Below are 12,357 nucleotides of genomic sequence, written 5' to 3' on the forward strand. Positions count from 1 at the left end.
GGGAACATCCGCACCGTAACACAACATAAACACAACAGAACAAATACCCAGAACCCCTTGCAGCACTAACTCTTCTGGGACGCTACAATATACACCCCCTGCCCCCCCACATCAAATTCATCATGCTTTCTCAGGGAGAGCATGTCCCAAATTCCAAGCTGCTGTTTTGAGGCATGTTAAAAAAAATAATGCACTTTGTGACTTCAATGATAAATATGGCAGTGCTATGTTGGCATTTTTATTCCATAACTTGAGTTGATTTATTTTGGAAAACCTTGTTACATTGTTTAATGCAGGGGTGTCCAAAGTGCGGCCCGCAGGTCATTTTTTAACGGCCCCACGGCCCATTCTAATAATACGATTAAAAAAAATCAAAACATAAAAAGTGGTATAAAAGAGCAAACAGGTGAAATGTAACAAGAAAATGTTACGATGTTTACTCTAATAAAACAAAGCTGCCATGCAGGCTGTTTCTTTCTTAAAAAACTTATAATGAATCAAAATCAATGTCATTATGAATTATTGACTTATTCAAGGCTCCAATTACGTCACATTAAATACTCCACTTTGAGATAGTTTTTAGGGAAATGTTGCATATTTTAAAAGTTTTTATTTTTTTTTATTTTTTAAAGAAGGGCCTAAAACAAACAAACAAAAAACATAAACAATAATAACAATTATAATTGACGGATAGATCTGAAGTTGATCTTGAGACAATTGTGTTAAAAGTAAAAAAAAAAGTAGGATTTATTTATTTTTTACTTTACTGAGCAGGACCTTTTTGGATCCCCAATCATTTTATTGGGACTTTTTTTTTTTTGAGTGTCATTGCTCAAAAAATAATAATTAATTAAAATCAATGTTGTTATGAGTTATTGACCTGTTTAAGGCTCCAATTATTATATAATATATATTATATATAATATATATTATATAATATATATATATTATATTATATTATATATATATTATATAATATATAATACAATATATATTATATTATATATAATATATATTATATTATATATATAATATTATATATATTATATTATATTATATATATTATATATTTATATTATGTATATATTATACTATATATATAATATTATATAATATATATAATATTATATATTACAATTTTTATTGGGTGAAAATATTGTATACTTTGTGTTTTTTCCATAAGAAAACAGGATTTTATTTGACAAAAAGGGCATACAACTTAATATTGACCTTGAATAATAATACTGAATAATGTGAAGTGAACTATATTTATATAGCACTTTTCTCTAGTGACTCAAAGCGCTTTACATTGTGAAACCCAATATCTAAGTTATATTTTTAAACTGGTGTGGGTGGCACTGGGAACAGGTGGGTAAAGTGTCGTGCCCAAGGATGGGGCAGAAGCGGGAATCGAACCTGAAACCCTCCGGTTGCTGGCACAACCACTCTACCAAACGAGCTATACCGTCCCAATGATGACACATGATAATGACACATTTTTTATATTTATTTGATCAGGCCTAAGTGGAGGCCTCAATGTATATTTTTTTAAACATATATTGTATTGGTTTTTTAAAATAAAAAATATCAAAGTGGCCCCCGCTTGCTTTGATTTTTCAGTGTGTGGCCCTCAGTGGAAAAAGTTTGGACACCCCTGGTTTAATGCATCCAGCGGGGCATCACAACAAAATTAGGCATAATAATGTATTAATTCCACCACTGTATATATCGGTATCGGTTGATATCGGAATCGGTAATTAAGAGTTGGACAATATCGGAATATGGGATATCGGCAAAAAAGCCATATTTGGACATCTCTACTCAGAACCGATTCACAGTTTTAAGACATTCGTTTTTTTATGCAACTGCACTACAAAAGTATTAAAACAAAATGATTTATTTTTCTAATTATTGTCACGGCGCGGGCTCGAGCTCGCTGGGTCTACCAGCACCTCCACTGGCAGCGTGCCGAGACACGCCCCTGCTTGCGCTGGCCGGCAAGGCTGTGGGCGATCGGCAATCTGCACACCTGGGACTGATGAGGGCGAGCTGTATAAGGACCAGTGGACCCAAGGATCCTGGCGGGAACTTAATTACCGTTTGTGTACCGTAAGCCGACAAGCCTTATGCTCTCTCTGCGTTTTCCCTCCGTGTTCCGATGTCCTCCCACAATGCTTCCCCGAGTGTTACCCATTGGATCTCCTGTCGCTCCCCTCTGGATTCTGACTGCCTCCCTCGATCCTCGACCCCCCTCGCATGGACACGGACTCTGACGCCTCTCTCTCTTGCCCCTGGATCATCTGCCTGCCCCAAGGACTGCCTTCCTGCCTTGTTCCTCCTCTCGCCCAACACATCACGGTAATACACAACAATTAATTACACACATAGTCAAACACACATACACCCCTCGTGGATTAGTCACACTCCATTCTCTTGTTTAGTTTATATTGTTTGATTATTATTAGAGATGTCCGATAATGGCTTTTTTACCGATTACCTGATATTCCGATATTGTCCAACTCTTAATTACCGATTCCAATATCAACCAATACCGTAATTTGTTGAAAGGACTAGTTGGTACAATCCCTGGGGACTCTGCATGGCAGGGGCGTCCTCCTCCCTGAGCCAGGCTTGCACCTGACCGCATACCTAAGTGAGGCTAGGTGACACTGCTGGGAGGCTTTTCCACCATTGGGACACATCTTCAGTTGTGTGCCCCAGCGTCACGGGGTGTTTCGGCCCGGCTTACCACAAGACACCCTCTGCTGAGGAAGGGCCCACCCCAGGGTGATCAAATCCCTGGGTGTGTGTGTCCCATTAGGTGTTAGCCTTAGCAGCCCAGCTGGTGTCACTCCTCCTCAACCACAACCAATGGCTCGTCCTCTCTGCTGTGTTGGCCAGCTCTTTAATGGCCTGTCTGTGAGCCTGCCCCCTGACTCCAACCTCCCTAAGGAGCTTTGCTGTTGTGCTAGCTACAAAGCCCCTACAGCCCACCTCCACTGGGCGCACCCTTACCCTCCAGCCTCTGTCCTGTGCCTCAGCTGCAAGGTTGGAGTACCGCAGCTTCTTGCGTTCATATGCTTCTTCGATGGCATCCTCCCACGGAACTGTCAGTTCAATGATATAGACAATATGGGAGGTTTCAGACCATAGGACGAGGTCTGGACGCAGGGTGGTCGTTGCGATCGCCGGGGGGAAAATTAGCCTCTGATCTAAGTCGACTCGCATCTGCCAGTCCCTGGCTGCATTCAACGGGCTTAGATCAGGATTTGAAGGTCTTGTCTTCAGCTTTTCCCCCTCCCGAACAAACGCTGGTAGGTGTCGGCACACATCCTGGTTGTTGATGGGTTGGGCGTTGATGGATATCCTCCTGCACTCAAGTTTGTCAGCTAGACATCTGAGGACCTGGTTATGTCTCCACGTATATCTGCCTTGAGTGAGGCTGGTTCTACAGCCAACCATTATGTGCTTGAGTGTTGCTGGGGTTGTACACAGGGGACAGGATGGGTCCTTTCCAAACCATTGTTGCAGGTTTATGGGAGATGGTAGCGCATCATATGTTGCTCGAACAATGAAACTCAGCCTGTTGGATTCCATGCCCCAAAGTTCGCTCCATGTGAGTTTTTTCCTTTCAACACCCTCCCACCTTGTCCAGCGGCCCTGTTTGGCTTGTGTTGCAGCTTTGGAACGTCTGGCTGTTTCCTCCTGACGACGCACTTCCTCTACAACCATAGTTCGACGTTCGGTTGCAGATGCCTTTTGCCAGAGAGGAGTTACGGTTCCAAGGCCAAAGCCTCCTCTGCCTTGTTGGACGTGGCCCACTACGTCACGATGGAGCAAAGCTGATTTGGCCTGTAGCACAGCTGTGACTGGGGTCCACTTCCGCCCTGTAACGAGGCAAGGAGCGGCGGCTCTCACTACAGGGTCCCGGGAGTCAGTGAGGGACATCTCCAGCCTCACCTTGGCACATTTGAACTCTTCGACCAGGCTAGAAATTGGCAGCGACAGGGCTCCGTCGCTGTAGAGTCCAACGCTGCTGAAGCACTTTGGAAGTCCGAGCCACTTCCTTACATGCGAGTTCACTAGCCTTTCCAAGCGAGTAGCATGGCTTATTGAGACCTCGTACATAGTTAACGGCCACCGGAGTCTGGGTAGCAACCCAAACTGGAGGCACCAGAGCTTCAGTTTCCCTGGTAGTGCAGTGCTATTAATCTGCCTGAGGCCGTTAGCCGTGTCCTGCCGCAGTTGTTCAAGTTGCTGGGTGTCTCTGAGATCTGCATTATACCATCTTCCGAGGCTCTTGATGGGCTTCTCTAGGAGTGTTGGAATTGGTTCCTCGCTGATGTGGAACCGCTCACCTGTTAGTTGGCCTTTTATGATGGAGATGCTGCGTGACTTGCTTGGCTTGAAGTCCATCCGTGCCCATTGAATGTTTTCCTGAAGTTTCTGCAGCAAGCGTCTGGTGCATGGTTTTGTTGTTGTAATGACGGTCATGTCATCCATAAAGGCTCTAATTGGCGGAAGACGTAGGCCACTCTTGGTCCTCTCACCTCCCACTACCCACTGGGATGCCCGTATGACCAACTCCATTGCCATGACGAAAGCCAGAGGGGAAACTGTGCAGCCCGCCATAATGCCAATTTCCAGATGCTGCCAGGAGGTGGTGTTTCCCTCAACTGTTACGCAGAACTGGAGATCCTGAAAGTAACTCTTGACCAGTTCAGTGACTTGGTTAGGTACACCAAAGAAATTGAAGGCCGTCCACAAGATCTTATGAGGGACTGACCCAAAGGCGTTGGCAAGGTCTAAGAATACCACATGTAGGTCTCTCTGTTCTTTTTCGTCGTGGAATTAACACATTATTATGCCTAATTTTGTTGTGATGCCCCGCTGGATGCATTAAACAATGTAGCAAGGTTTTCCAAAATAAATCAACTCAAGTTATGGAAAAAAATGCCAACATGGCACTGCCATATTTATTATTGAAACCTACTGAAAGCCACTACTACCGACCACGCAGTCTGATAGTTTATATATCAATGATGAAATCTTAACATTGCAACACATGCCAATACGGCCGGGTTAGATTAGTAAAGTGCAATTTTAAATTTCCCGCGAAATATCCTGCTGAAAACGTCTCGGTATGATGACGTTTGCACGTGACGTCACACATTGTAGAGGACATTTTGGGACAGCATTGTGGCCAGCTATTAAGTCGTCTGTTTTCATCGCAAAATTCCACAGTATTCTGGACATCTGTGTTGGTGAATCTTTTGCAATTTGTTTAATGAACAATGGAGATAGCAAAGAAGAAAGCTGTAGGTGGGAAGCGGTGTATTAGCGGCCGGCTGCAGCAACACAAACACGTAGCGGCTACGTCGTAGCCGGTTTTTTCATTGTTTACATTCCCGAGCGATGACAGTCAAGCTTTACCATTGGCCTGTGGAGAACTGGGACAACAGAGTTTCTTACCAGGAGGACTTTGAGTTGGATACGCACTACCGTGAGTACGCAGCTGCGGCTTCCAAACATTTGATCGCTTGCCCGTACGTGAGTGCCGCTATGTGCATGTCACGTACGTAACTTTGGGGAAATATATGTGCTGTATGAACTTTGGGGAGGTGAACGGTACTTTGGGCTGTGGGATTGAGTGTGTTGTGCGGGTGTTTGATTTGTATTGGCGGGTTATATGGACGGGAGGGGGGAGGTGTTTGTTATGTGGGATTAATTTGTGGCATATTAAATATAAGCCTGGTTGTACTGTGGCTAATAGAGTATATATATGTCTTGTGTTTATTTACTGTTTTAGTCATTTCCAGCTGAATATCAGGTCCCACCCGCCTCTCACAGCATCTTCCCTATCTGAATCGCTTCCACTGCCCTCTAGTCCTTCACTCTCACTTTCCTCATCCATTAATCTTTCATCCTCACTCAAATTAATGGGGAAATCGTCGCTTTCTCCGTCCGAATCGCTCTCGCTGCTTGTGGCCATGATTGTAAACAATGTGCAGATGTGAGGAGCTCCACAACCTGTGACTTTCACGCTACTTCCGGTACAGGCAACGCTTTTTTATCAGCGACCAAAAGTTGCGAACTTTATCGTCGATGTTCTCTACTAAATCCTTTCAGCAAAAATATGGCAATATCGCGAAATGATCAAGTATGACACATAGAATGGATCTGCTATCCCCGTTTAAATAAGAAAATCTCATTTCAATAGCCCTTTAAAGTTGTTTATATGTCCACCCTCAGTGTGACCTGTATGGCTGTTGACCAAGTATGCATTGCATTCAATTGTGTGTGTGGAAAGCCGCAGATATTATGTGATTGGGCCGGCACGCAAAGGCAGTGCCTTTAAGGTTTATTGGCGCTCTGTACTTCTCCCTATGTCCGTGTACACAGCGGCGTTTTAAAAAGTCATCCATTTTACTTTTTGAAACCGATACCGATCATTTCCGATATTACATTTTAAAGCATTTATCGGCCGATAATATCGGCAGTCCGATATTATCGGACATCTGTAATTATTATATATATGTTATTTATATATATAATAAATCATAGAGCGTTACTGCCCCCTTGTGTCTGTGTCGTCAACTCCATCTAGCAATACATAACAATTATTTGTATATTTAATATGTTTTTATTTATTCTTAATTGACCGTTCTGGTTCATGGTTCTGATACGTTGAGTTGAGTTGACTTGGAACACGAACACACTTACAATATGACACATCATTTTGGATAATTCCTCTATACATCATGAGTGAAAAGGAGAAGGAAGAAGCAAAGCTTATTTAACCCTACCTCTTTCCCACTTCAGAGCGTTTACAACAGCGGTGTCAAAGTCGAGGCCCGCGGGCCAGATTTGGCCCACGGGCCTTGGCCTTTGAATGAATGATCTATGGCCCCCGGGATGATATTTGATTAGTATTATCGGACATCTCTAGTTACAACTATAATACCAAGCCTGCTCTCTCCCTTCAAAGAACCATAACTCCCATCTCTATAAAAATGGCCACCTACCATGTCGATGACCATTTTGCGCAGCGAATGTCCCTGTTTCTTGCTGAGGTTCTGGAAGATGTCACAGTTGTCCTCCTGCAGAAGCTTGAAGCCGACTGCCAGGTGGTGATTCTCCAACACGGACGAGTCGTTGTACATCAACGCCAGCTCGGAATCTTGGGTGGGGAAAACGTCGGATGAGTGTCAAAGGGACTCGTCGTCGCTCGACAACCACAACGGCAGTCAGGCCAACTCACTGGTGTTGATCAGAAACTGATTGGAGACTCCGGGGTGGTCCACGTCGTGGATGGCGCTCGCAAAGAGAGCGGCGAGGATCTCCAGATCGGTGAACACGGCCTTTAAGACACAAGGACAAACATGAAGCAAATAAGTGGTCGTCGTCATCATCAACCAGCGGTGCACTTTTACCTCCAGCGCGGGCGTGGACAGCAGCACGTGCGTGGACTGGGCCACGTCGGCGGCGTGGATGTTGTTGTGGTACGCCACGTCTGCGTGGTAGTGATCCTCCAGAGTCATCATGAAAGTGATGAAAGTGTCGGTGGGAATCTTGAAAGACTTGAGAAGGTCGCGTTCCTGCGGCGAAAACATCAATGTTTACACTTCACGTGTTTAAACCAGGGGCTCTTAACATTTCTGACCTCAGGGCCCAACTCTTCCAAGACAGACTCAAATATTAACACTGAATAGTAATCCTACTCATGATTTAATGATATTCAATAATTATATCTGACTTACTTAGTTAAAGGCCTACTGAAAGCCACTACTACCGACCACGCAGTCTGATAGTTTATATATCAATGATGAAATCTTAACATTGCAACACATGCCAATACGGCCGGGTTAGATTACTAAAGTGCAATTTTAAATTTTGCGCAAAATATCCTGCTGAAAACGTCTCGGTATGATGATGTCTGCGCGTGACGTCACAGATTGTAGCGGACATTTTGGGACAGCATTGTGGCCAGCTATTAAGTCGTCTGTTTTCATCGCAAAATTCCACAGTATTCTGGACATCTGTGTTGGTGAATCTTTTGCAATTTGTTTAATGAACAATGGAGACAGCAAAGAAGAAAGCTGTAGGTGGGAAGCGGTGTATTAGCGGATGGCTGCAGCAACACAAACACGTAGCCGGTGTTTCATTGTTTACATTCCCGAAAGATGACAGTCAAGCTTTACCATTGGCTTGTGGAGAACTGGGACAACAGAGACTCTTACCAGGAGGACTTTGAGTTGGATACACCGACGCAGTACCGTGAGTACGCAGCTGCGGCTTCCAAACATTTGATCGCTTGCCCGTACGTGCGTGCCGCTATGTGCATGTCACGTACGTAACTTTGGGGAAATATATGTGCTGTATGAACTTTGGGGAGGTGAACGGTACTTTGGGCTGTGGGATTGAGTGTATTGTGCGGGTGTTTGAGTTGTATTGGTGGGTTATATGAAGGTGTTTGTTATGCGGATTAATTTGTGGCATATTAAATATAAGCCTGGTTGTGTTGTGGCTAATAGAGTATATATATGTCTTGTGTTTATTTACTGTTTTAGTCATTCCCAGCTGAATATCAGGTCCCACCCGCCTCTCACAGCATCTTCCCTATCTGAATCGCTTCCACTGCCCTGTAATCCTTCACTCTCACTTTCCTCATCCACAAATCTTTCATCCTCGCTCAAATTAATGGGGTAATCGTCGCTTTCTCGGTCCTAATCGCTCTCGCTGCTGGTGGCCATGATTGTAAACAATGTGCAGATGTGAGGAGCTCCACAACCTGTGACGTCACGCTACTTCCGGTACAGGCAAGGCTTTTTTATCAGCGACCAAAAGTTGCAAACTTTATCGTCGATGTTCTCTACTAAATCCTTTCAGCAAAAATATGGCAATATCGCGAAATGATCAAGTATGACACATAGAATGGATGTGCTATCCTCGTTTAAATAAGAAAATCGCATTTCAGTAGGCCTTTAAAAGGATAAAACTTGTCAAATAATATGATATGGGGCGGCATAGCTCGGTTGGTAGAGAGAGTTCCAGGTTCGATTCCCGCTTCCGCCATCCTAGCCACTGCCGTTGTGTCCATGGGCAAGACACTTTACCCAGCTGCTCCCAGTGCCACCCACACTGGTTTAAATGTAACTTAGATTTTGGGTTTCACTATGTAAAGCGCTTTGAGTCAGTAGAGAAAAGTGCTATATAAATATAATTCACTTCACTTCATGAAAGCACACATATTACTATTAAGGCTTAGGTCAGGCTGATTACAAAAATAAATACTAATTAAATATACTGCAAAATTAGGAACTCAGATACTGATGAAAAATAAAAAATTACATGCAATTAGTGCTAAAATAAATACAATCTAACTAAATTAATAATAAATAATAATTATATTTATGTTTCCTAACTAAACTGTCAATAAAATTTAAATGCAAATTAAAATACAGTTTCACCACTTTAGTCATAATTTTTGCGCTTAAGAAACTTCTCATTAGCTATGTGCATATGGACAAGTTTAATCGGATTAAAATGCTTCATGTAAACACGCCCATTCGGAATATTCTGACCTGATCACAGAACTTCATTCCGATCGAGACGGGTGGTTTATGTCCAGAGTCATTCGGATTGTAAACACATCTGAGCCAAAATTGATCCCCAGCAACTCTTTGAAGCATCAAACAGGTTTATATGCGGTTATAGTGTATATATAAACTTATATGTGGTTATAGTGTATATATATATTTATATGTGGTTATAGTGTATATATATTTATATGTGGTTATAGCGTATATATATTTATATGTGGTTATAGCGTATATATATTTATATGTGGTTATAGTGTATATATATTTATATGTGGTTGTAGTGTATATATATACTTATATGTGGTTATAGTAAATATATACTTATATGTGGTTGTAGTGTATATATATACTTATATGTGGTTATAGTATATATATACTTATATGTGGTTATAGTGTATATATATTTATATGTGGTTATAGTGTATATATATTTATATGTTGTTATATATATATATATACTTATATGTGGTTATAGTATATATATACTTATATGTGGTTATAGTGTATATATATTTATATGTGGTAATAGTGTATATATATTTATATGTTGTTATATATATATATATATATATATATATATATATATATATATATATATATATATATATATATATATATATATATATATATATATATATATATATATATATATATATATATATATATATATATATATATATATATATGTGGTTATATTGTATATATTAATATATTTATATGTGGTTATAGTGTATATATTAATATATTTATATGTGGTTATAGTGTATATATTTATATGTGGTTATAGTGTGTACATATATATCTATGTGGTTATAGTGTATATATATATATATATATATAGTGTATATATATATATATATATATAGTGTATATATATATATATATGTGGTTATAGTGTATATATATATATATATATATATATATATATATATATATATATACATATATATATATGTATATATATATATATATATATATATATATATATATATATATATATATATATATATATATATATATATATATATATATATATATATATATATATATATATATATATATATATATATATATATTTATATGTGGTTATAGTGTATATATATTTTCTCATTCTGTTTGGCACACTCTTGGAGTCAACATGTGCATAGTCATGTACAGTGTATATACCCCCCCATTTTTTTGTATATATTGTTTTTCAAATCACCTGACATGTACAGGTATACTGTGTATACGTACATAATTTATCAATTTTTTTAAAACGTTTTTTTATATACATGTCACAGGTTATATATCTTTTATTATTGAATGTATCAAATGTGATGAATATTTAATGGTCCACAATGGAAACAAGCCATTTGGCTTATTGTGCCATCCGTTTGCCTTTTTAAAGCATTACATGGATTCCATTCTTTAAGATGTCAATAAACTTCTCAATCAATTTTCCGAAATTCGGGTTAGAATGATCGTTACTGCGCATGTCTTTGATGTCAGATATACTTTGGTGGTGGAGGTGGACTACATTTAATAGTCTCGATTGTCTTGCTGCCGTCTCCCACATTCAACATGAACAGACATAGCGTTATATACTGTTGACTTTGTTGCTTTAAAACGAGACTAGCAAAAACAAAAGTATGGTATGGAGTGTCATGTAGATGTACTAGGGCGCCATCTTTTGAACGAGTTTGCTCACTGCAGGTGCTGAAGAAACAGCAGACTTCCACTGTTATCAAACATGGCTTTGTGCATTTCTGCACGTCCGACGTTATCACTGTATTTATTTATCTTTTTTTCTTCTTCTGTTCACTACTTTTGTTTTATCTCTCTTTTTGAAATAGAGCTGTTCTGTGCTATGTCGTGATTATGTACGTGTTGCATCTTCATGTTTCCACATTGTGTGTACGTGTTTGAGGCTAGCAGTTAGCACTTTGAGGAGCTGTAATGTCGTTAAGACAACTGGATACCTTCTTTTATTGTTACGTCGACACATGACACTCCATACCATACTTTTGTTTTTGCTAGTCTCGTTTTAAAGCAACAAAGTCAACAGTATATAACACTACTTCTGTACATGTTGAATGTGGGAGACAGCAGCAAGATTCATTCCAATCACTATTAAATGTAGTCCCCCTCCACCACCAAAGTATATCTGACATCAAAGACACGCGCAGAAAGGATGATTTGAACCTGAATGAAATTTTGCCATCAGGTCAGAATATTCCGAATGGCGTGTTTACATGAAGCATTTTTATTCAGGTTCGGCTTTTTAATCCGATTGTGTCACATGTTCACATGGCTATTTAGACATTTCTTGAGCGCAAAAATTATGACTAAAGTGGTGACACTGTATTTTCTTTTGCACTTAAATTGTACTGACAGTTTAGTTAGGAAACCAAAAAATAATTATTCTTTATTATTAATTTAGTTAGATAGTATTTACTTTAGCACCAATTGTATGTAATTTTTGTTTTTGTAATCAGTCTGACCTAAGCCTCAACAGTAATATTTGTGATTTACACATGCTTTCATATCATTTGACGAGTTTTGTCCTTTTAACTAAGTAAATATGTTTGTTAAAAACATTTTTTTAGGTGTCTTTGCTAATAAAAACCAAAGCACTTTGTATAGTTCTTTTACAATTGTGTACATCCATGTATATTGTGACCGTTTTGGTGGAATTCCTGAGCTACACCACTACAACTCTTTAAAGGCTGCATGTTGGGACTGTTTTGTTTTGTCTGAAACACAATTTTGTACA

At 39.8% G+C, this 12,357-nt stretch overlaps 1 protein-coding gene across 1 annotated transcript in view; it reads right to left on the minus strand.

Moving 5' to 3' along the window:
• The window catches only part of LOC133631452 (cAMP-specific 3',5'-cyclic phosphodiesterase 4C-like), a 244,300-nt gene that overhangs the window by 5,049 nt on the left and 226,894 nt on the right, over positions 1-12,357 (minus strand). The window contains exons 11-13 of the mRNA XM_062023653.1: positions 7,434-7,598; positions 7,262-7,361; positions 7,026-7,180 (exon numbers count right to left, since the gene is read on the minus strand). Coding sequence (XP_061879637.1) covers positions 7,026-7,180; positions 7,262-7,361; positions 7,434-7,598 — 420 coding nt within the window. The remainder of the gene's footprint in view (positions 1-7,025; positions 7,181-7,261; positions 7,362-7,433; positions 7,599-12,357) is intronic.

The sequence above is a fragment of the Entelurus aequoreus genome, linkage group LG16 (assembly GCF_033978785.1).
Source record: "Entelurus aequoreus isolate RoL-2023_Sb linkage group LG16, RoL_Eaeq_v1.1, whole genome shotgun sequence".
In the NCBI taxonomy this organism is placed as follows: Eukaryota; Metazoa; Chordata; class Actinopteri; order Syngnathiformes; family Syngnathidae; genus Entelurus; species Entelurus aequoreus.